This window comes from Acanthaster planci, linkage group LG02 (genome assembly GCF_054643075.1).
Source record: "Acanthaster planci isolate LZ-2023a linkage group LG02, COTS_SCS, whole genome shotgun sequence".
Taxonomy (NCBI): Eukaryota; Metazoa; Echinodermata; class Asteroidea; order Valvatida; family Acanthasteridae; genus Acanthaster; species Acanthaster planci.
Window position 1 is genome coordinate 19,801,921 of NC_141778.1, and position 24,544 is coordinate 19,826,464.

Below are 24,544 nucleotides of genomic sequence, written 5' to 3' on the forward strand. Positions count from 1 at the left end.
TCTGATGTCCTGAATTGATTATAATGTAGCCGCATTTCTGTAGATCCGCTCATTGCTTTGAGCCAGAGTTTTGAGTGATTTCACTTGATTCCAAGAGTACGTTTGAAAATGGTTCTGGGCTTGAGAAAAAAAGTAGATACAGGTGGCCAAAGTGACATTTGGAAATTGCCAAAATCATGTTTGTACTTCGCTTCAATTTTTATCATCCCAACTGCTGATAAGACAAAATGGACAAAACAACTGGAAAACAGCATGCTAACCGAGTTTTGCCTTTCACATTGACAAGCTGCTAGGGTTGGCTTTCATGTACAACCCTTCACTTTTATCCAACAGCTGTCATCCCTTCAACATGAACCAACCTCAATCAAATTACGTGACAATGCAGGCGACAATGTCTCTCTAAATAGCAAACTAAGGGGAACTAATACCCTGTATGACCAGGTCTGGCTTGGGCTCCATGGACATGCGTCTGTTGAGGGGGTCCACCTCTCCCGGAGCCACAAAGCCCTCCTGGAGCAGCAGGCCCAGGATGTAGAAGGACTGGCCCCAGATGTGAGGGATCTTCCCTCCGGGCAACCGGTCCTGACTGTGGGGGTTCTTGTACTCCAGCGCAACCTGTTTTACACATGTAGTTGCAGCGTGACTCTTCACAAGAAACAACAAAACTGCAGAGGACAATATCTAACTGACAGCCCAGATCTGGTATCTATTTGATTTCACATTACGTACAAAATACAAAAAGAACGTGCAACATATCTTTTCAGATATCAGTGGGTAATGGACTCCATTTTCAATATTAAACTCCCTACTTCCATATACCCAGGACAAATGCATAGGCATAACAGATTTGTACACATTCAGATGAAAATTAGCCAATATATTTTATGTCATATGCCAAACAAAATAGTTACAAACTACTTTATCAAACAATTTCTTGCCTGTGGTCATAGCTTGTGCAGATAACTACAATATGAAAACTGGCTGGTAGCATAATCGGTTCTCAAAGAACCAATACAGACCTTGTCCTTTGGCACATAGTAGAGTTCAGGCACCACCTTTGTGGAGTCACTGAGCAGCACCAGGGTCTCTCGTAAGCCCTCGGCGTACTCGTCCGCCTGCTCCTTGTTCCCCTTGAATACGCCCTCGATCAGGAGATAGGCCCAGAACAACGGCCACTCACACTCGATGTTCTCAAAGACCTTCAGCTCAGCTGGATCGTAGTACAGTCGGTTGGGATCCTTGGTATTCAAACAAATTTCTCATTCAATATTGCTGAAGGTGTAACAAGGAACATAGTTGGATCGTGTGTGTCACGTGACCAAATTATGGGAAAGTGAAAAAATGCATGACCAAGTTTGTTACTGGGGAGAGCTGAGTGACCTACACTGGAAGAAAATATCTACTTAATCCTTCAATTGACCTGATGGTTCAACGTGTCATATCAGGGCATTCAAAGGTCAGCAATGTCTCAAGAAGAACTTTTCAAACATATTTGTGAATATAAAACTCTATATGCTAAGTCACAGTTGACTTTCTGGCAAAACTAAGAATCTCAAGGTGTCCTGTTGAAGGGAAAGTTCAAAAATCAGTCTGTTCACGTCTGAAGAAACCACAGTGCAAAGCTAGTTTGGATTTGAAACCCTGGTCATCATAGGGCTGGGCTATAATTTTTGATGCGATACTTGCTTAACATTTTCTGGAATGTGGAAAAAACAGAGGCAGGAAAAAATTTAGCAGGACGATAAATTTATTTATCCCAATAAAATTCCCACAAATATGAATTGGGATGTTTCAGACTCCACACCAACTATGTCAGAGGGAAGACTGGTGCAATTCTTCCTCAGGATAAAACCTTCAGAATGAGGCCTGATTTGCTAGCTTGAGTTACCTCCAGGGCTGTCTTGTACCCATCTCGCAGGAACCTGCAGCATCCGTATCTCCCTTGGAGCTTGTCAATGATCTGCTGGCGGGTCGTGTTGGCAAGGGCTTCGTCGTCGACGGCAAAGGCAGGGAAGCCGATGATTCCGAGCAGACCTGCGTCTATCTCCTGAAACAAGGTAACGCATTGTGGCATGTATCAACAAACACTGTCAGAATGCTGCAAGATGGAGAGAAGCAATCAATGCTGTTATTCACCTTGCCAGCACAAGATGTACTTACAGACATATTCAAGTTCTTCTGCAATGTGCCTGGAGTCGTGAAGAACTCGTCAAGAAATTGAATGGCAGTGGAGAATGGTAAAAGGATCTTTCCGCACCCTCGCTTGCCTCCGCTATGCAAGCGATGCAAGGTCTCAACTTTTCACAACTGTTAAGGCCACATGAAACGAGCACAACCCCAGGACTTGGATCCCTCGACTTGACCTGGGAGGGGTCCTGAGATTTCTCTACCTACCTTTGAGTTAGACTCCCTGGGGAGCATGGAGTACAGGACTGCCTGGCATTTGGCAATCATGTCGGACTGGACATGAATGACAGAGGCCGGACCTCCCCGGGCTCCAAACAGGTCTAGTTCATTCAGTGCCTCCATGGCTGCCTATCAGTCGGAGGAAGAGAAACAGAATCAAAGGGTGTAAATAATGCCATTTGGTAAAATAAACACTGTATAGCCCTTGGAAATGTACCTTTGTGTCTCTATCAACCTCAGTTGCAAATTTGGTTTTGATGGTATAAAGGTTATATTGGTGCCTTTAATGATATTTCTATATTCATGGGCAAAACTGTGATGTCACCCTGGGAAGAAAACCTCAATGTTTTATATGCACATAAAAAGGCTGGGATTTTTTGTATTTTCTGGCCTAAATAAGCCTTTTGCGAGTTACATTTGGAAAAAATCTGGTAAACTCAGCTCTTTAAATTCACATGAACATAACAATTTAAATTCTCCATACTAAAGACACTGTTGCTATACCTCGTCACGTGATTCGGGGAAAGTTTGCTTAGTTACACACGAGAAGCCTTGCACCAATACACTACTTTTAATGGATAAAAATGGCACAAAGGAACCAGTCCATTCCAGACATGGTGGTCACCATGCAAAAGCTTGCCTCGAATCCCGAGGTATGGCAACAGCATTTTTAGTCTGGGGAATTCCAATTGTTATGCTTATGTGCAATCAGATAGCTCACAGTGTACCAGATTTTATTCACATTTAACTCAAAAAAGGCTTATTTCCATTCCATTTCTATGTTACTGAATTGCAACAAACTAATTGGAAATACTTTCTCAAAAATGTTTTCAATGAGAAAATTTTGCAATTTCAACAGAAAACGTTTCACCTGGGCAGTGTCCTTCCAAATTGACAAATGGTAACCACACTCTTAAAACCATGGTTAATCTCAAATGTTTCACGAGGTGCACACTTTTTCAATACACTTAATCCAAAAGGGGTGTCAAATAGCTTTCACAGAATACAGAGGAAACTTGAGCAAAAAAGGTCTAAGAAAAATCAAGCGCTTGGAACATTTAACTTCAGTGGGATATATTTGTACATTTACAAACTTTAACACTCAGCAACATGCTCACCTTTGCCATTCCAATGGAGCTTGCGTTCAGTTCAGGGAAACCATGGTTTGTCTTGTCTCCTCTTTCCCAAATTCCATAATCCTGTCCAAGAACAAATCAAACAGATTTTTTCCTTTCAAAAGGCTGTTATCCCTGGAACTTGAAAAATATAACTAATTGGGGGGGGTCAATAGTGAAACAGGATATGCCTGGCATTCTAGATGGTGCCCCGTTATGAACACTTACAGGTATCCGATAGGCATGCTCTATATAGAAGACCAGATTCTGGATAAAGGCTACTTCATCGAGAGAAAATATGATCTGCAGTCCTGTGAAAAAGGAAACCGAGAAAGTTATTCCATGTTTGCTGTCCATGTTGAGTGTGATGATTACTTTCATCGCTCAACGGCATTAACTCATGTCCTACATGAACATCTCAGCGCACAGTTAAGTTACACAAAGACGACATTCTGCCCTTTCTAGATATGTATTTCTCTTTCCTGTATAAAAGTAGTTTTGCCGTTAAGTAATTTTTATCTCGGTATACTTTTAACGTGGACACCCTGTATTACACGTGAGAGTACAAAGTATGCTTACCTGTGCGCCAGTTCATTAAATCAAATTGACTCATTATGTAGTTTTTACCTAAACAGTACTTGCCTGTTAGATTATGAAGACAGTGACAGCTGTATTATAGGTTAACAAAGAAGATTTCCAAAAGGAAAACACTTTGGTCAGAAAATGTGCAAACATAGTAAGCAAATAAGCAAGGACCATTCAGAGTTTTAATTGTACTTCTACACATCTAAAGCCACCATTAGTTGCTGTCGTTCAGTAGTAACAATCCAGACAGTCAACAGTTCAACTCACTTTAACCTACTACATGTACACTTACATGTATTTATACACGGGCTAGTCACTGACAGTCCAATCAGAATTCTGGTTGGTACTGTGACCAGGCAGATTCCCTAAACAGACAAATGCAGGCAACTGGCAGACAAAGCTGGCTCATCAATCACTGACAGTCAAATCACAGTTGTATCTAGTTATCTGAACAGAGCCAGTCAGTTCTGCTTTATGTAGGCCTGAAAAACAGTTACTCAATTGAGTTTGATTGAGTGGACAACTTTGTCGGGAATGGATGGTTGCATAGGAGGGTTAATCCCCACATCCTTGTTGGTCCTACCTGAAGCAGTCATCTGGGCCAGCATCAGTAGGTACAGGGACGTTGCATCAATCTGCAGGTGGCCCCACTCGTGGTCCCCAACGCAGGTGTCGCCCGTCTGGATGTCGTACTTGGCGTGCAGGCAGTCCTTGCGGCTCTGGGTCTTCTTGAAGGCTTCAACCTTCTCCACCTGCTTCATCATGCTCACCAGCAGGCCCCGCATGAGTTTTACTACGTGCTAGGGGAGACATGCGTGAATGGCGTGTGAGGAGTCAGGTTGGGCAGTTAGGTTCATTTTAATATGCAGAGCAGCTCGAGCGACGAATATCCTACTTCAACCTGCTCCCCGTGGAGATGAGTCCTAATTTTTTTTTCTGAAAATTGCCTTATAATGCAGAAAGAGCATCCTGCCTCCAGGGAAACAGTTCCTCAATTCAACAAAAACAACAATCTGTTTTGACGACAAAACCTTTCATGAGCACCCCAAAAAAAGTTTTGGACTTGTTCTCTTGAAAATAAGCAAACTAAATTCAAATTGCAATAGAGTAAGACATGCTACCTTAGCCTGTCACAGAACAGTATTGACAGCGACCTGTCTTGATGAAGGTGATACTCAGTGTGCAAAATTGAATTGAGGAGAACAACTTGTGTGGTCGCATAAAATCTGAGGTCATCTGACTGTCTGACACAAAGGGTCCATTACTTCAAATACTGGGGGACTAAAGGCTGGTTCATACTCAGCACGAAAGCAAATACAAATGCGAATAGTGATGTCATGATCAATTATTTGAGTTGGGTGACGTCATGATCAAATATTTGCGTTGCAAATTTGCAAAAGTTGAACACATTCCAACTTGGGCAAATTTTGCTACAAATGTTTTGAAGTGTCATTTCACTTAGTTTTCATATCTGACTGAAGTATAAACTGGCCTTAGGTCTGTAGATCTGTCTTGAATCATGACAACCATGTAGGCCACAACATGCAGCTATTACCTGCTCTAACTCGTAGGCCTTGGCTCTGTCCTCATCCAGATCTGCCTGCTTCCTATACGCCAGTGCCAATCCCCAGACCGAGATGACACTGTACACGTTGTCTCGTACCCAGGCATCTTTGAGCACGGTGCTTGCTGGCAGTAAACCAGTGACAGGATGCTGTAAACCATGAAAAGTATTTCAAATGTGTTTGAATTCATGTGCTTGCACAGAGTTGAAATAACAATGCCAACCGGAATTACAGTTAAAAAAACGGTAAAATAAACCGAATTATGCCAAAATAGATTACAAAAAAAGTGGTCACACTTCCATTTTCCCCGTTGGCTGAAAGTTGAACATATGAATTCACAATTTCACATTAATGAATGAAGCATCAGACAGCAAATGTTTAAATGAGACTATCACGTCATGTTTCAGGCCCATTTTTATACAAATTCACACATACATATGGAGCATATACACAATGTACAGTGTCATACGACTTTATACGAGACATTAAATGTGTGATTGCAAGGCATAAGGTGCAAAAGAATGAGAAATATACACCCAACATACAGTACAAATAGAGGGCATGCGTGGAGCGCCCTCACAAAGGACAGGTCTTTGTTCCTGTGTGATATGATTGAGTAGACTTAGACACTATGCCTGAGTTCGGGCAGCTTGTTCCCGTATGTTCACGAACAGCTCGATTTGTTGTTCGTGGGTCTGCCACTCGAACGCTGGGAACAAACAAACGGTTATCGCTGGTAGTTAGTGGCGAGCAACATGCAACATCGGGGCGTCCAAGTAGGCTACGTTATTCGAGAGTTAATGTTTGGATGGGCGGAATTCTTTTCTATATAAACAGGAACATTCATTTCTGTGTTACAGAAAATAATTAATGTTAATTTTGCAAAACTTCTCATTGTCTATGGCTTTGGAAGCCATCTGTCTACTTTTTGTAGCTGTTCAAAAATCAAAATCTCACGAGTTTTTCCCTGTGTTCCTGTAAAACCCTGACGAGGAGGTGGTGTGTGATCCTGTTCCGAGAACAGTGTTCTTGAGTCATGTTCCCACCGTTCGAGCACGAGAACAGGAAAACCCATGTCAAGAACAGGCCGCCCGAACTGGACCATCAATACTTCATTGTCAGGTACATGTAAATCTAAATGACAAAACATGTGAGGGTGCTCCACACTGGCCCTCTCTTACAATGGCTCATAAAACAGTGGACGAGTACAGGTATTGCAAGGAGGTGGCAAAGATGCAGGCTGTAATACAGCAATGATACATGAGCTCTAATCAGCTAGGCTTATGAAGTCATGAAGTAATATTGGGCTCACTCGATCGCGAAGGGGGAATTTTGTCATTATGTTGGGTGCAATCACCCTACCGGTCTGCAGGATTGGCCGATCCTGTATGAATATCCTCAACTTTGCTTTCCTTTTTTGAGAACAATCTTTGACTTCCACAAATTTTAAAGGAGCCACCATTAAAGGAATGATGGAACTGTGCAATAAGATCAACAGATCATATCCAACAAATTTGGTTCTATGCCGACATTGGAAAAAATTACTGAAGTTAAAGCTATGGAAACAGTTTCATTCACAGATATCATCTGACAACCTGTGCACAAACTCTTTGAGACTGCTCTGGAAAACTCTAACTTCTTCTGAGTAAATGCTTCAATAGTTTCACTGCTAAATATGATGTTTTGGGGCATGTTAATTGTATTCCCTTACTGCTGGCTTATCCATGTTATCAATCACTACATGACAGGTGTTGATGTCGTTGTGATGTCCCTCGTTTTTTGTTTGTGTGTATTCTACCTCCATGGTGTGTCTGACTGATTGGTGTGCAGGGTCGGAGCGGCACACCCTTTTGGCGAAGGTGATATTTTTCACTCTTGCTTTTCTCCAAGGCAGTCCTGCATTGTGCTCGTTTTTTTTTTTTCTTGTGTATGTCTGTCTTGTCTGTCTCTTGCTTAATCATTCCTCGTCTTCTATATTGATTGACCGTTTGCATGTGTGCCTCCTTTTTCAATCTGTGTTGATCCTCTTTTTTATATAATATTTTGGATATAATTTTATTGTATGTACATGTATATTGCGTGTTGTATTGAATCTGCCTGAATAAATCAATAATAATAATAATAATAAACTGTCATGGCTGTCGATCTATTGCAACACTTGCTGACAGTTTTGCCAGCAACCGGGGATTTCATATTTTAGGTTCGACCATCCTCCATGATTTGACCAATCGCACAGCGCGATCGAGCGATCAACCGATAGCGCCCAAATATTGCATCGATGCGTAGCCACAGGCTAGGTACACCTTGCATCATAACGTTAGTTCATGACGTGTCCTATAATCACAATGGTTAAATTACCTGGTGAGAAATGATGGTTTTTGTGACCAGACGATGGTAGTAATCAAGTCGTACACCCGAATTACTTCTGCTTCGCATGGTTGTGTTACTAAATTATGTCATTTTCAAGAAAGACGGAATTAAGCGAACTACATTCAACCCATCTTCTCAAACAGCATACAGCAAACACACGCCTACATTGTAAATCCTGCAAGGGAAACAGTGTACGGGATCATCTCGAATGACAATTCGTACACCCAAATGATTTGTTTGGTTTTTCAGAGCAAAGCTAGAAAATCTGTTCTTATCATTGTTATGCAAGGAAATCTATGGTGTTAAATTTTGCCTATAGTGTTTTTTTGTTTTCTTCTTTTTTCTTTTTTCGAAAGTGGTAGGATATACGCCTACGTTAAATCATGGAGAAATAAATTAGGAGCCTGCATGCCAATGAAAACGACGAAAACATTAATGGGGAAGATCCCTTTATAGGTCCGCTGGTACATAAAGCAACACATTTCCAGTTATTACAATTAAGTAGGTTGCAAACTAAAAATTTACATTTTAAAATAGAAAAAATAATATTTATATCTAATAAATTTATTAAAATGTCAACATCTTCTGTAAGTCTTAGAAATTTTGAAATCAATGAAATTTAAAAGTACAATTATTTCATTGGTCAAAGGTCATTGTAAACTCGGGAATCGAATCGGGAACGACTCCGCCATTTTGTTGTCGCTTACCTAAGGGAAGGACGCAAGTCTTGGTTGTTACGACTAAAAGCTGAAGGTAAAGAAGGTTTGTAAATTGCTCATGTAGCTAAACATTCCAAGAGCTGATATAAGTTTCCGTTTCACTTTCAGTTAGTCTTTCAATTGCAGTTCCTTTTGACGCATGACTCGTGAAATCAGCAACTTGGCCTAACATTGCTTAACATGCGTAACGTTGACGTGGTGCACTGTACTTCGACTTTCACTTAGCCTAACTTTCCTCTCAGCATTTGCCAAACCTTTTCATTGAAATATTCATCTGGTTAAACGTGTTGAACATTTGTGAACAATTTCAGTGTCCTGAAATTTCGTCCGAATTACAAATCCAAAAATGTCGGCGTAAGGAAATTGGGCATGTTGGGCTTGAATTCAGCTAAGTGTTCCCTAGCCCCAAAAATAGGGCTGTGGTGGCTCTCTTTTACAATCTTCATTTACCTGTCGCCACCACAGCCCTACTTCAAAGCATGTCTTAAATGCCTGAAATCCAAATTGCAGGATTGTCACAAACTTTGAATCCTAATACTTCCGAAACGAGAACGACTCGACAATTTTACTTACATTGGCATATTCCTCAGAGCTTGGACTTTCATACGAGCACCCGAAAGCTTTCCAAAAGCATAAATTTTCCAATGTATGGTGCTTTGAAAACTTCAGCCTGTGCTATAAAATGCTGACCACGGGCGGCACCATTTTGAAAAACGAAGGCAGCACTTCATGCATCGGATTTCAAGGCACCCGACAGGCGCTCTGGTATACGTTGTACCATACAAAACTGGTTCCCTGTAATGCCTTACATCACAGAAGAACAAGGAACCTATGAAATTGAATTTGAATAATATTAATATGCATGTATATATCATGCTCCACACACGTGCTGTGGGCGTACTGTACACTAGCAAAGGGCGCGCAACTTATTACTAAGCAATACTTTGACAACATGAGTTATTCATCTACGGCACCTGGCGGGTGCCTTGACCTCAGACACATGAAGTGCCGCCTTCGTTTTTCAAAATGGCACCAACCGTGGTCAGTATTTCATAGTGTAGGCCGGATTTTTCAAGGCGCCATACATCAGAAAATTTACGCATTTGGAAAGCTTTAGGGTAATCGTATGAAAGTCCAAGCTCTGAGGAATACGCTCTGAGTCGTTTTCATTTCGGAAGATATGAGGATTCAAAGTTTGTGACAATCCTGCAGTTCGGATTTCAGGCATTTAAGACATGCCTTGAAGTAGGGCTGTGGTGGCAACAGGTAAGAGACAGAGATTGTAAAAGAGAGCCACTACAGCCCTATTTGTGGGGCTAAGTGTTCCCAAACTTGGCACACTTAGAAAAATCTCAGAAAATCGCTCATTAACATTTTCAAACTTCTTTAAAGTTGATAAATTCTTGTAAAGCATCATTCCATTTGCTCACCTACCCATCAACAAGCGTGTCCAAATATTATTTTCATATTTTTGAGCACGTTCTAAGTGTTCATTTTGTGCATCAGAAAAAATTCGGAAAATCGGATGAAAATAAACTTTCATCAAAACACAAAACTGAGATTTATGAATCCGAATAATAAGAGTTTGATTAAGTTTACTTATTGTGAAATTTGAGCTAAAAATATTGTTCCAGTAACCCTAACCATCGAGCTATTAAACTTAAGGAGTCAGCACACACAGAGATCAAAAGGGTCAATGATGGCCACCGCCACCACTTGCATGTGCTGCAAGGACAAATCTAATTCCGCACCACTTGCAGGCTGTAAGGAATGCTCAGAGTTACATTTGCAAAGGATTGTGAGTACCGAGCAGCGCATGCGTGTCCGTAACTCTTCCACATGTTCAACATTAAAGCCTTGAGACAGAAACCATTGTCATCGAAGACTTAAATTTCGATAATTTTAGTGATTGTTCTGATATTCCAATGACAATGAAAGTATGGTTATGTCTTTACATGCCCAAAACGTCTCTCTTCACGATAAACAGAATTACTAATACAAATTCTCCAAAAATACGCACAAAAAAACTGAAAGAATGTAGCTGGTCCAGAGGAAAATACAAAACACAGAAAAACATGGGAATATTTGTTGTCCTTTCTGTCATTGTCCACAACTGTCTCTCCACAATTGTCTCACCACGTTGTCAAATGCATTCCTGTGGCATGTTTCCACCTTCTTTTAACTGTAGGAACCACTAGGATTGCGACTTATGATATAAAATTTGCAGTTCATATTTTAGGTATTTGTTCTCTACCGCCAAAATTGCAAAATGTCATAACTGACTTTAAAAATGACCGACTTTTGCCAAATAACCACTGCTGATATGGAATTTTCGAGCGCATCTGTAGAGATCACTCACTGACTCCTGAGAACTACTGAAGAGAACTGCGCAGCTTCTTCGTGCATCTTTTCCACCATTTATTTACTCCAGTATGCCTTAGCAAAACACGGCGAGTATGTGGGTTACCAGCTACCTGGCGGTGGCGATCACTGTGTACAAAGAATGTCTAAGGGTCTTCAACACTGGGGCTGGTAACCGCGCCTTGCCTATGGAGCCAACCGGAGCAGTTAATCAGATTACGGTCTGTAGGGACTTCCTTCTTACTCCTTGTGTTTGGTAGCTCTATGCCCTAACCCACTAGGGTCTTTTTAACAGGGCACATCCTCAATCCTCCAACATGTCCAAATCTTCCAACTGCCCAACTTCAAAAAACTGCATTTATCCTCAGTCCTCCCAAATCCTCCATTTTGGGGGCTTTTGCACAAAATGAAAGGTACCTGAATCTTCAATCCTCTAAAATCCCCTGTGGCCCTACTTTGGATTTTGGGGGGGGGGAGGGAGGGTTGGGCACATCAGTTTGGTTGTTGAGCTGAGGCTATTTTTTGCAGAGTTGGCTAATGGCTTTTGCTTTTGTAATAAACAAAGCAGACATTTAACACTCTGCACCTGAGAATTGTATAATTTATGACCAGCAGCAGTGAACAATGGTAGATGTAGATAGGTACATGTATATTATAAACAGTGTAATGTGTGGCCATATGCACACACCGCTATGTGACCGATTTTTAGTACTTCATTCACCATTCATCCTCAATCCTCCAAAATCCTCCAGCTTTTAAATCAGTATTCATCCTCAATCCTCCAAAACCCTCCATGTTTCAATCACCATTCATCTCCAATCCTCCCAAATCCTCCAATATTCAAATACTCATTCATCCTCAATCCTCCCAAATCCTCCAAAAGCATCCGTAGGATTTTGGAGGATTGAGGTGGGTTAGGGGTAAGACGCGAGAGGTGAAAAATGAAAGTGTTCCATGTGTGCATAAAGTGCGCCTCTAATCTCCATTATAATAGACTTATATCAATCATACTTTTACCCTCCGGAGCAATTGATAGCAAATAATTACTTCGACATTATTGTCTCATTTGTTTTTACTCATCTTACACAACTTCTATAGGCGTTCCTCTTTCCTGTAAAGAACTGTGAAGCCTTGGTACCTGTATCTCCCTTGTTGGTGGTCTTTGTTGATTTACTTTTAAACGACAGGTGCCTTTCAACACACAGTCTGCACACAGCATTAACTAGGTTTTTTTCTCCTAGAGTATAATGAATTTTATTGCTAAGTTCAATAAAATGTCTTGTACATCTGTATTGCAGTCGTATGGCAACCAATCTTGTAAAAATTTTGATGAAGCTTGGTTAGTATTTTCTTGTTTAATTCAGTAACTACATATATATTATATTGTATAACTTGGATGTCCCTGTCTTTCCTGTTATTACAGGAAAGAAATTCAAATTCATACATGTAACAAGCAGCGAGCCATGGTGGCTTTGCCGTTCAATTTTTTTTCAATATGGGAGATTTACAATAGTGCGCCTCCAAGATTTTGCAATGCATTCGCCAATCACAATGCGCAAAATTTGTTGACCCTTTCCAAACGCACTTGGGTTGACAGATTTTGTGCATTGTGATTGGCCAGTGCGTTGGAAACTCTTTGAGGCGCACTCTTGTGAATCCTCTGTATTGCAAAACCTGAACCTCTACTAAGGCTTGAGGGTGCCTTCTTGTTTCTAGATGGCAATCTTGTACCTCCCGGTATTTCAGAAAAATCATCTTTGGGAGGGTTTAACCCCGTAGGATTTGGAATCAAGCTTAACATGTTAAGGTGACAATATGCATGCATGTAGAATTCTACTTTCTGAAACAAAAATTCTGGCTAATCCAGATATCCTTTAGATTTCATAACTGGGTTTTTAAAGCATCTGACGGAAACATAAAATTTTTTGACAGCAGTGCATGAAATTTAATTTAGAAGCGGAGGGCCTGTTGGTGCATGACATCTGAATTTTTTAAGTCTCCGAAATTGTAAAGTTGGTCATCTTCCCAAGGAAATAATTTTCCCCCTCCCATCTACCGGAAATATTGTTGGAAGAATTGCAGGTTATTTTTTAATCCTTTTTGCTTGTGTTATGACAGCAGATCATCATGGGAGGAGACCACCGTTTTGGCAAGCTAGCCAGATACAGGAATGTCATCACTTATTCCCTGTCCCCCTACGAGCAGAACCCCTTTGCAGGCATCTTCAAGAAAGGCATCCCCAACATGTGGAGAAGATTCAAGGGGCAGGTCTTCCGAGTTATCCCACGTAAGTGTAAATCAGGTTGTTGGAGAGAATCCGGGAATGTGTCTGTCTCTTGCTGTGAGTGCAGAGTGCTGTGAGTGATTTGTGTTTGATAAACCAGTTTGGCATTTTCATTGCAACATGGGATTGGATGATAGACAAGCCGTGGACTTTATGCATTAGCTTGTTGGGGAGGAGACCCTGTCAAATATGAATTTGTTTCCCCATTAAGTTACGGAGGGATATAAAGAATTTTTTTGAAAACACGTAAACCTTGTAACAAGAAAACTTGCCCTCATGGCTGTACAAATGAATATGATTGGTCAGGTTTGGATGAAGGATCTTCAGATCCAATACTATCTCGACATTCACTACTGTAATCCAGGACAGAAATTATTTCCAAGGGACTTCCCAAAATTTATTTTTCTTCTGAAAGGTTTTAAAATTAGATGTTTTTGAACAGTTTTTCCATATCTTCAATATCATACTTCATACCGCATGACAAGGTGATTACTTGTGTTAAAGTATATCATAAAGTGGACACCGATTGCTACTGGCACAGTTGTTCCATAGGCTTGTGTATGAAATGCATTACTTGTTCGTCATCCAACCCCCTGACGCAGTGCCCATGTTGAAAAGATCTGTCAGCCCTTTTCTGCTGCATTGGACCAAATATGACAGATTCTTCCCTTCTCTGTTCAGCCTTCGCTCTGGGCTACTTAATCTATCGCTACGGGTCAACTGAAAACAAGAAACTAAAGAGGAAAGACCCCTCGCTATACGTCAACGACGAGTAAGCAAAACGCAAAATGTGTGCAGTGAGAGACTTGTCACACCCTCGCCTTTGAACCTGGAATCTCAACAGTTGAACATAAAGCAGTGATAAAGAGAAAAGTACAAGATTCAAGCAGTAACACAGATAAAGTGCAAGTTTCAAGAAGAAAATGATTCAGCAAGCCTCACTCGGTTCCAGACAGCAGAAGTAGACAGCACCCCATAGTATCTACCAGAGAATCTTCCTCAAGGTTGAGTTCAAGTGTGTTTCATCTTCAGCGTGATCTGCTTCGGGACTGATTTCAGAAAAAAACATACATATACAAGTTTATCAGAAAGTTGCCAGAGACTGTAAGGAACTGCATGCGCTCATTTCACCGATGACATCCTTTACTTTCAAGTCTGTTGGGTTTGACTTAGTCTGTAAATTAGATGTTGCAGTGAAGGTTCGACAGTGATTATTTGAAAGTCAGAGGTAGTGGATGGATTTTTTTTAATGCTCAATTTGTACAGCAAAACATTCTCTCATCCCCCATGTAAATGTGATGTAAATCCCAGCTTCATGTTAACTTTGGCTACAAAGATTGTTTCATTGAAGTAAGCACTAAAGTTAAATGCTTATCAAAATGTTTGTTATTTGAAATTGAAATAAAAATGTGTTATTTGCATGTACACGCTCGCTACTGTGGTTTTAAAGTGAATGTCGCTACATGTTTAAAGAAACTGTCATGGTTAGTTTGCCTTTTAAGTTCTTAAGTTGTGTGACCGTGGCCTCTTTGTGATCCACACTCTATTGGAATCCCGTCTGCAGTCCGCCTCACTGAAAATTTATTTTGTTCGAACGAGGTGGGACTTCGGTAGTCACACCTCTCGCCATCCATACCCGAGGCTGGGATTACTGACGCGTGTACATGAACGGGTTACGTTCATACTGCTTCTACATGTACATGTAAATGCTGCAAGATATTGTCTCTGCGTGCATGTGAATTACTTGCGCAAAGAAATATAAAGTGGTGCAAAAGAAGTCTTGTAGACATTCACCACGCTGTCTTTGTGATTACGTGAAGCGTTAGCTCGTAAATCTTTAACTTTTGCACTTCGAATTTAACAGCTAAACGAATGCGCAAAGCGGGACACTAAGGCGCCAAAATTGTGACAACGATTATGCAGTTTTCAGGCATCAAGTTAAGCTCCTCATATGGAAATGGAGAGGCATGCCTGCATTCGTCTTCGGTGTGCTTCACGGCCAAGGCCGACATTCTGGCGTCATTACAGCAATCACGAGTCGTTTTTCCCGGATCTCTTTATCGCCTGCTCGCGGTTTATGTCGCCAATTTGCTAATTATTGCGAAATGGCCAAAGTTTGACCGCCCGAGAACCGGTAAGTGCTATGATGGAAATGTTCGCCTCTTTAGCACTTTTTCTTCCTCGGTGATGATGCGAGAGCAGACACGATTCTCGGCGCTTCTTCGCTGATGGGTTGTTAGGAAATCCCCCCCCCCCACACAAGGTGCGTGTCCCTCGCATGACCTTAAGACAATGTAAAAGAAGTGCGTGTACATGGATATGGGTCATTCTATAAATTTGGGGTCCAAAAGTGTGTCCTTGTTACATCTGACCTTTGTTATTTGACATGCAAATATCACCGGAATTTGATTTCAAATTTAAACTATTACTACTTGGCAGGTAATTTGTATTATTTAGTCACTCTTTAAAATGAGTTCGTAACTTACAAAATGTTTTGTCAGACGTGACGAGGACGCAAAAACTTTGACCCCTAATTTGTAGAATTACCCATATATATATTTTAAGTTTATGGCACTTGTCAAGGTTTTTGCGATCTTGGGACGGGGGGGGGGCTCTGACAATGTATCTTTACCTCATTTTTTCTTGTGCCAGCCCCCACCCAAGCGTTAAGGTTATCTTCAGAGGTCGCAATTGGGGTGTTTTCTACCCCTTGGAGCTCGAGTTCCGTGGTTACACCTTGGCCGTAATTTCTGCCTGCGCCGACATAGTAGTACATGTACATTGGCATGTGTACACGTAGGTTTCTATTCCGTCTCCATAGCTAATTCTGTTCGTGTCTTTTTTCGGTGTTCCCCATGCTCGATTATTTGCATCCTGTTCTGATCGGATTCGGCTTTTTAAGTCGCCCCTGGATGCCTTTTTTATTATTTTCATTTGACTTGCATATTAATCTGAGACATTTATAAAGTGTTCAAAATCGGCGGTGGTAATGTCCTTGCATTAGATTTGAGTTGAGCATTATTCAGTCGCTGTGCACAGGGGGGCAGGAATTGGCAAACAAGTTCCGTTCGCAGGAGGGATATGAACCGCGTTCTTAATTCATGTTTGTAGGTTTCATGGGGAAAAAAAGTCTCGTGAGACCACCATAAACAGCTGGACTGGTACCATACACCCCACCCCCTATCTTCGGTAGTCATGAGTCAGGGAATTGATCTGGCTACCTCCAGCTCATCTCCATTGCCCTACCAACGTCTTATCGTGTTCCTACAGTTCCCCCTTCTCATAACCCAAGAGGACATCACAGCGACAATACCCGTTTAGCAGTGCCGTTCCATCTGCAGTATTTTACGAATTATCGTGAAATCTCGCGCTCGCGCAAATCATTTTAATCTCCCGACGATCTGCAAGCGGATTCACGATCGTAGTCGCATCCTTTGATGTAGTCGTTTGATAAGTTCCCGTAATTATTCCCCATACTGTGCCCCCTGTGTGATTACTGTTAATCGTTCTCCGGGGCACGAGCCGTGCATCTGCATAATGCTTTCATTACTGCCATTGGGTATTTGTCGGGAAGATTCAGGCCCACGAACGATAAGCATCATCAGGGATGCCCTTTTTATCAACTTCAGTACATGTATATATGAAGAGGTGCATTAGTTCAGTACAGGAAGCAATGTTAGTGGCATGTGTATGACAGTATCTGACCGAAGGCTGGCATGACATTTTATTTGCCGATTCATCCCCAAAAATGTGTATTTAAAGCCGTTGAATGCGTTACGTGTGAATATGAGAGGTTATTTCTGTTGAAACATTAACTCTGATTGCTGTTTTCATCTGGTCTTAATTTTGCGAATATAATATATACGATTGCACGTCTTAATCTCATTATTTTGAGCCTGATCTGGTTGCCACAGGCATTAACAATATTGCAAAGCAACTTTTCTGTTTGGTGTTATAAGAGGAACAGTTTTACAACCCATTGCTTCCAGGTCTGTTTCCATCAGGTTTGAAAGTGAGTGGTTTTTTTAAGGGCTCTGACATTGAGGTTGGAGTTGCGCCCTCATCCAGAGCGACCTAGCGCATGCGCGGGAAAGCTTTTTCAACGCGGAATTAGCTTGCGTGAATAAGAAAGACGCTTTACTCTATCAGTCGAAAGAACAAAGTACGATTGTTCTGTAACTGTCTCGACAGCAGTGGCGCAGCAGCAAGTTGTACCCCCCCCCAAAAAAAAAGCTGTTCTGGAGCTGCCAGCTTATTCTCAATTAATCCACCGCTGCTTACCAGAACTGAACTTTACAATTTGTTGTAGTTTCGAACTCCCCATCCCCAACTACCACGACGCAGTGGTAACTCTCCAGTCCCCTTCGTTAATTCACCAGTGAATGCCTTTACGAAACACAATCACGTATCGGCATTACTCTCATGGCGCCTTCTCGAGTGGATGGTTTCCCGCCACTAAGCTCTCTTGCGCCGTGTCTTCCCGCCACTGCACTGACATGGATGTTGTTTAATAACACCTCCGGGGAAGAGCACTGAGTAAAGCAAATCAATTCCTCTCTCTGCTCGGTTTCTGCGAGGGGATTTAATAGCTTCCGGAAAATTCATTAACACATTTTTGCTGACAGAGTCGGTGATAAATCCTCCTCCGAGTGACCAATGATATGCATTTGTTCGTGACGTAGGCAGGCGCAACACGCAAAGTAAATACGACTGTCATCGTCATGTGTTCTCCACCAACCATTTTTCAATCGACTTGTACAGTTTTACGATATACTCCTGGATTTAGATGTGCCAGTGTTCCTCCTGAACGATGTGTTGCCCATACATAGTTCTTAATAACGAGGAACTACAATCCTGTCAAATTCTGCCTTCTTGAGGGCTGCCCTTTTCCCTCTTATCTATCGATGCATACAGTTAACTGTCCTCGGATTATAGTTTCTGCCATTGAAGTCATGAATTTATAGGTTAGATCTTTGCTCTAGAAACTGGAGAAAATTACAGAATTGCCCTAGAAATACCTTGAATTGGAAAAAAGCATATGAATAGACTCCACCCTCACCAACTTGTTCACAACTTTAATAACACTTTTCACCAGTAATTACCAAACATATGCTATAACTGCCTTTGAGTGAAATCGTGTGTGGCCTGTAAACATTTGTATTTGTAACTTTATTTTATCAACCTCTGAAGAAGCCACGCTACGTAGAATCCTTACCACGCGAGGGCGCTCTTCAAGGCGACTGAATCGAAAACGAGCTGGGCTCGTGAAATCAGTCGATCACAGCCTGAGGTCCAATATTTTTATGATCGGTTATAAATGTTCCCCCAAATGGAACTTGGAGAACTTACAACCTATTAGCGTAATCTTGTTGTCGTTTATGTTTCCAATCCTGCCATTTCAGACAGGACCACTGTAAGTGTAAATTTCAAAGACCATTTTTCATAAATATTAAAGGGATGCACTCCAGAGTAAATACATACACGTGAAAGTTGCGGAGACCAGACCTCTATATTTGGAAACTGTTGGGATTTCTTCCCTGAAAGCTGCATCTCCTCGGCTACCTGGCTCAGCTTATTTCAACGGTACGTTTGCCATTTTGTGTCATCGGTGAAAGGAGTCGGCCTAGACGACAACACAGGGCAGATTATCGGATGAACTTAAATCTGCTTAAATCTTTACAGGATGCCTGAAATTGGCTTCAGTTGTTGGCCTTAATTACTGTCTGAGGTGTAACTCGATTAAAATTTTTAGAAAACGTGATTTCGCTTAGCTTTAATAGAATACCGCTACTGTCCCCGCATTAGCACCTACTTGCAATCCACTTGGATGAAAAAGCGATTCCCATCTCAGTCTTTGGAGATATTCTTGGAAGTTTTCAACAATCGTTGAATTTATCCTATTTCTTCCAGCGGAAATGCTCCTCACTAATTTAATTGCATTTTATTGCACAATGCGGCACCGTGGATATCAATCAATTCGTGGTTTTGTGGACATTGCAGCGGTTGCCTGTGTATTGGTTATTATTCGCGTAGCTGTACCATTGAGAGCAGGTTATGGACCCTTGAAAATCGATCCCGTGTGTAAGCTTGAATCAACTCCAATAAAAGGTGCTATTTTATGAGGGTAATCTGCCCACTAATGCTCGCTGAGTCGCTTGGTACAAGTGATTGCTGGCCTTGATAGGAGTAAAGGGGGAAAACGAGCAGGCATACTTGAAAGTATGACGACGAATATGGCACCGAGTTTTATCGGCGGGCTCAAAGTTCAGAGAGTTGTGTAGTCGAAACACAAAGGCTTTGAAACTTGAACACGCACGGTGAGAGGGTCAGGGGTGACTCGAACTCGTGTGTGGATACGGATATCAGGGTTGGTTTACAATAAGACATCTCCATTTCGCCCACAAAGGCCACGATGTATTGTGAGCTGATTCGCGACACGCTCACGCACAGAGCCGCACGACTGGAATTCAGTGTGGTCCGCACGATGTCTCCCTATTCTGGGGCGAGTCTTAAAGCCTCTCGCCGAGCCTTCCGTCTAAATGAGATCGACCGGCTCTCTGGATGAACGGTGGATGTTAGTCTCAGCTCCATTCTCATGTCTCATGTCAAAACATATTGGCAGTAAGCTGCGCCCTGTTGGCGAGCGCAGGTGACGCTGATCAGCTGAGAACTTACAGGCCATATAACTGAAGTTATAAATGTGTCACACATAATGATATCGCTGCTGGTGATCGTACTCACGTACTGTACATGTATATTGGGAGACATGAGTTCACTTGTACAGAGCGGCGTTCGTCATCATACAGGGGATACTTGATTTGAACATTACTAGGAGTTACTTGCCATCGTGTGATGTTCTTCCTCTGTCTTCTTGTTTTAAGGACATCACGTTGTTGAACTGCTCCATGTTGGAAATAACAGAAGTATACACCTTGTATCTGCACGCGTGGAATGACGCAACCCAAGTGCTCATCTACAGTGGATTTTAACAAATTGTTTTTGGGGATGACCCAGCAGTGACATACATCACCAACAAAATCCTACTGACAAAGAAAGTGAAGGGTCGTCACCCAATCTTACAATTTGTGTCAAATAATGGCCAATCTATGGCCCCTGAACCATCCGTTTCTAAGCGGCTGATATATTGACCCGTGCCGCGTCAGTTTTTGTTGTGTCTGTTGACACAGCGGTTGTGAGATTTGCTTGTGAACTCCGCGGGGGGTGTCGAAGGAAGGGTGAGAAGAATCGCCGGCGGGTCACTCCGTGTCCCCAGCGTGACCTGGCGGGATTTGGACGCTCGCGTGCTGCGGCGTGGCGTGTTGAAGTGTGTGGTCTGTCGAATGTAATCTCCGTGCTCTCACTGGGAAGATAAGATCGCGACAATAACCTCAGGCTTCCTGGACTATCCTTCACTTTTGAACACCACGGTGAGTTGTTAGGTTATAGTTGTTGGATTTTCGAGCATGATAGTCCAGAGTAGAGATTTTAACATAGCGCTGACCAAAACCTCACAAAAGCAAAAGTTTTGTGGTCCCGTTACCTTCAGTTTGTATTAGTTTCATTACCGGCACATGATTCCGATGTGATTCTTTGTTCTTCCATAAAAATAATCTTGCAGTGTTTCTTGAAAATACTAGCTAACAGGACCATTCAACTTCGGTTATTATATGAGCTCTGTAAACTGCATGGTTGGCAATATTTGATGTACATGCCTGTTACGAGCAAGTGTAGTTTGAGTGACGTCGTCGGTGAATATCATTGAACGGAGGTTCCTTTTTTATCTCCCTTTTTCCTGTTGAGAACTTTCGGGTTTAATTTGGCCATCAAAAATCACAATACTTTTGACCTTCTCCACAATTCAACGAATTTGTCTGTTTTCCTTCCTCCATGGTGCGAGTGGACTTTGGTGAGTGATGGACAGTTTGTGTGTTTGAAGACCAACCACAACGTTTCTATATGGAGGTTATGCCAACAGAAAGCGCCCGTCGTTCGACCGTTGTCCACTTTTTTACTGAGTCTAGATGTTCATTGTCATTCCCATGCGGTTCGGCTACATTCAGAATGGTCTACTTGAGGGTAAAATTCCCACCTTCAATTGGGCCCCTTGAAGATTCAATATTTACCCTCCAATCAAAATACAAGGGCTAGGCTCGGGCCTCTTTCATCGAGTCACGGCTGGGGTTTTTGTGTTCTTATAGCGGTCAGTGGTGCAACAGTCGGCTGCAAACAGCGTGTACCCAAGGTGTTTTGAGTACCTGACTAGAGACTGGATGGAGGTGAAATAGAGTGCCTCTCGTTTTTTAATATCGATCATGAACAATTTACTACTTGAAGATATGGAATGACTTCCTCAATTTGCTGGATAATCATAGCCATGTTTCCCAGTCGAACAGTGCAACTTCTCTGTAGCCAGGATTGCGAAATGGTATTGTCATTCGACAGCCAGAATTAACAACAATAAATGCGGTGGCATGGCAGAACGCTCGTGAACAGGTGGTACGCGCGCGTTACACGCCTCGTCGACCAGTATGGTGTTGTGATTTGCCAAATGCACGCGCGCGTCAAACCGAGGAATGTGCACGTGACTGCGGCGCCACCGGAGTTATGGCGCCTAATCGGCTTAGTTTATAGAGGCTTTTATATGACGTAACATGAGGGGCAAAGGCATTTCAGGAAGTGAACCATGTCCGTGGAGGCGTGTGCACTTTCGAATCTGTGTACTTCTATTGGCAGTTTCATATGCGCAAGAATGGTGAGAGATTTTGAAGGCCCGCGCATTTCCATGCACATCTGTGAAAGTTGAACGCCGACCGTCTGAAATCACGAAACGGAAAGTCTTCTATACGCATGTACACTGAGATTCCTTAATATTCTGGTAGATTTATGGCAGCGGCTGCAGGCACTTCTCATACAGCTGTGCATCAATTGCAAGCCGTAGCCAAGTCATCAAGACACTGCCTCTGACTCCACTGTATGTCGTCCCCGCCACCCATCCCATCTCACCCCAATGGAAAAGTTAACCACTTGAGCTTGCAGTCGACACATTGCACTAGCAAAACAGGATAATGATTTTCCGAAGCAATCCATGTCCGTGCCAGCCAAGAAGGAGACGAAATGAGACCACGCTCAAGAGTCCGGCGGAGCCTCTCTGATAAATTAGGACGAGAGCAATCGCCAATTTCCCCCCGTCAGTGCCGAAGGCAGCATGGCGGTACCCTCTCTTTGAATGATCCCGAAGTGCTTTGATGAATTATTTTAATGAAACCAAGTCGTAGTCATTTACGCCGGCCCTCCAGTGAAATATGGCCGCATACCCGGCGTAATTCGAAGTGAATATGCTGTAAGGAGGAGTGTTATTTATCAGTCTCCTGTAAAGGACCATGGCCTATCAAAAGTTGTTTATATATGGAGAATCAGGGTGCATGATTTTTTGGGGGGGGGCTTTCAATTAACTCCGCCGGGTTCCCCCTTGCTGTGAGCTTACAGTCAAATAAGAGAGATCGCAGTATTTTTCATCATGGTTAAACCCTTGGTTAGATAAAGGAAAATTGGTGGAAAATTAAATTTAATGGGATTGGATGGCGTCCAATTCTTATCCACGTTTGGGCCTATCTCTTGCAGTGATCCGCATGAGATGCATACGAAAGCACTATGAAAGGCTACGACTTGAAATTACACGACTCTGTAGAAAGTGGCTTCGGCCACTGCCGCAGACTCGTGTGCAATTTCAAGCTACAACCAAGTCATTTGGACATCGCCTGATAATTATCTCAGTGACAAATCCGCAAGCTACTTTGAAGATCCTGGCATTGCAGCATTCGGGTTTGGAAATCACCTGAAGTGGCACCCTGACAAGCGCAGATTAACTGCTGCTTTTCAGCTAATGACATGATCCAACCGGTTGATAATGAAGACACAAGCATGTCAATTATAAATTATATCGTGGACAGATTGTTTTGTTGTCACTTCATCGTATGACGGATGTGTAGCGTGAATCCAACCGCACATTTGTCATGTGCACGGCTGGAATGAAATCCGTTTGCCCCGTCAGGAATTTTCAGTGGGTTTGCGTTAAATTGATTGGATAGCACGACTTACGAACTTTGGCCAGCGAGTAAAGACATGCGGCCCAAAATCTGAAGACAAACATTCTTTGTTGCAGTCAACAATAACAAAAGTGTGAACGATAATAACCAACAATATTACTCCTCCTGGCAGAGATTGTGTTCCCTGGAGTCTCGTGTCATAAATATTCCCCGCAGCGGGATTGGTATGTTTAACTTGGGGTCACACGGACAATTAATCTTGAATTTTGACTGAATGTTTATATATGCCAACCCTTTTGCCTTATGTCAAACAGGCAGGTATGCCATGTACACGTACGGTTCCCCTTTTCTAAGGCCCAGTGGCGTATATCGATGCGTGATTATTGGTTAACCACCACCACGAACCCATGTTCACTCCAGCTTCGTCCGACAGTTGAAAACAGTGCATCAGCCATTATTTTCTCAGATCTACTACAAAATGTCAAGGTCTCTGTGTGTAAACAAGACATGTTTTACACAGCAACGATCTAGCCCGACGCACCGTATGCCGGTGACCTGGTACGTGCGCGTACGGCACAGGGTACGCACGAGTAATGTTTTGTAATTAAGCACGAATACGCGTAAATCCGTGGGGTATGCGCGCATAAAGCTACCAATCATGTCCAAGACTCAGTCCAGTTTCTCCACTCGCCACGGTAGAGGGGGTAGTTGTGCACGCACCCAATGTTAACGATGTCCCTTACGGGCCGATCCACCCAGTACTCGTATACCAATGAGCGCTTTCACAAATTCGCCGAGGCGTTGCATAGCCCGACGACCAGCGTTATTGTCGTTCGAGTGTCGGCCTTCTCATTACTGGCAACGATCGATGAATCCTTGCTCGGGTCCATGTATGCAACAGAAGCACGAGTACGTTACGAAGTGTTTCTTGTATAAATTAAATCCATTTATTTAATATACAATGACATAACTTAGCCTGTTTTGATGATCTGGGTTTTACGGTTTTCTACACGTCCTGCAATTCAGTTTTTGGAATATAATATCAATCGTGTCAGGTTTTCCCTGATGGTTCCCCTAATTACAATGCGTTTTT

General features: G+C 42.4%; 3 protein-coding genes across 10 annotated transcripts in view; 2 read left to right on the forward strand and 1 right to left on the reverse strand.

The window, feature by feature from the left end:
- LOC110979811 (phosphorylase b kinase regulatory subunit alpha, liver isoform-like) overlaps positions 1–8,423 on the reverse strand; it is a 33,665-nt gene extending 25,242 nt beyond the window's left edge. The window contains exons 1-9 of one of the 4 annotated variants that reach the window (XM_022235886.2): positions 8,030–8,423; positions 5,662–5,820; positions 4,690–4,906; positions 3,750–3,832; positions 3,525–3,605; positions 2,395–2,535; positions 1,889–2,047; positions 1,020–1,238; positions 429–615 (exon numbers count right to left, since the gene is read on the reverse strand). In XM_022235886.2, coding sequence (XP_022091578.2) covers positions 429–615; positions 1,020–1,238; positions 1,889–2,047; positions 2,395–2,535; positions 3,525–3,605; positions 3,750–3,832; positions 4,690–4,906; positions 5,662–5,820; positions 8,030–8,107 — 1,324 coding nt within the window. In that variant the 5' untranslated portion in view covers positions 8,108–8,423. The remainder of the gene's footprint in view (positions 1–428; positions 616–1,019; positions 1,239–1,888; positions 2,048–2,394; positions 2,536–3,524; positions 3,606–3,749; positions 3,833–4,689; positions 4,907–5,661; positions 5,821–8,029) is intronic. The other 3 variants (XM_022235888.2, XM_022235887.2, XM_022235889.2) reach the window with 3 other exon arrangements.
- A 267-nt stretch (positions 8,424–8,690) lies between these two features.
- On the forward strand, positions 8,691–14,830 carry LOC110979814 (cytochrome b-c1 complex subunit 8-like). Of its 3 annotated transcripts, none has more exons than XM_022235900.2 (3): positions 8,691–8,794; positions 13,240–13,408; positions 14,087–14,830. In XM_022235900.2, the coding sequence occupies exons 2-3, from the start codon at positions 13,249–13,251 to the stop codon at positions 14,179–14,181; spliced, it is 255 nt and encodes an 84-aa protein (XP_022091592.1). In that variant the 5' UTR covers positions 8,691–8,794; positions 13,240–13,248; the 3' UTR covers positions 14,182–14,830. The 3 variants fall into 3 exon arrangements, with proteins under 3 accessions (XP_022091592.1, XP_022091593.1, XP_022091594.1); XM_022235901.2 differs by having other exon boundaries at positions 13,243–13,408; XM_022235902.2 differs by having other exon boundaries at positions 8,707–8,803.
- Positions 14,831–19,773: 4,943 nt separating this feature from the next.
- The window catches only part of LOC110979812 (uncharacterized), a 53,397-nt gene continuing 48,626 nt past the window's right edge, over positions 19,774–24,544 (forward strand). For 2 of the 3 annotated variants that reach the window (XM_087133008.1, XM_022235891.2), the window contains exon 1: positions 19,775–20,832. The gene's annotated coding sequence lies outside the window, so the exon portion shown is untranslated. Of the gene's footprint in view, positions 20,833–24,544 lie in introns of all 3 variants that reach the window. The other variant, XM_087133009.1, reaches the window with a different exon arrangement.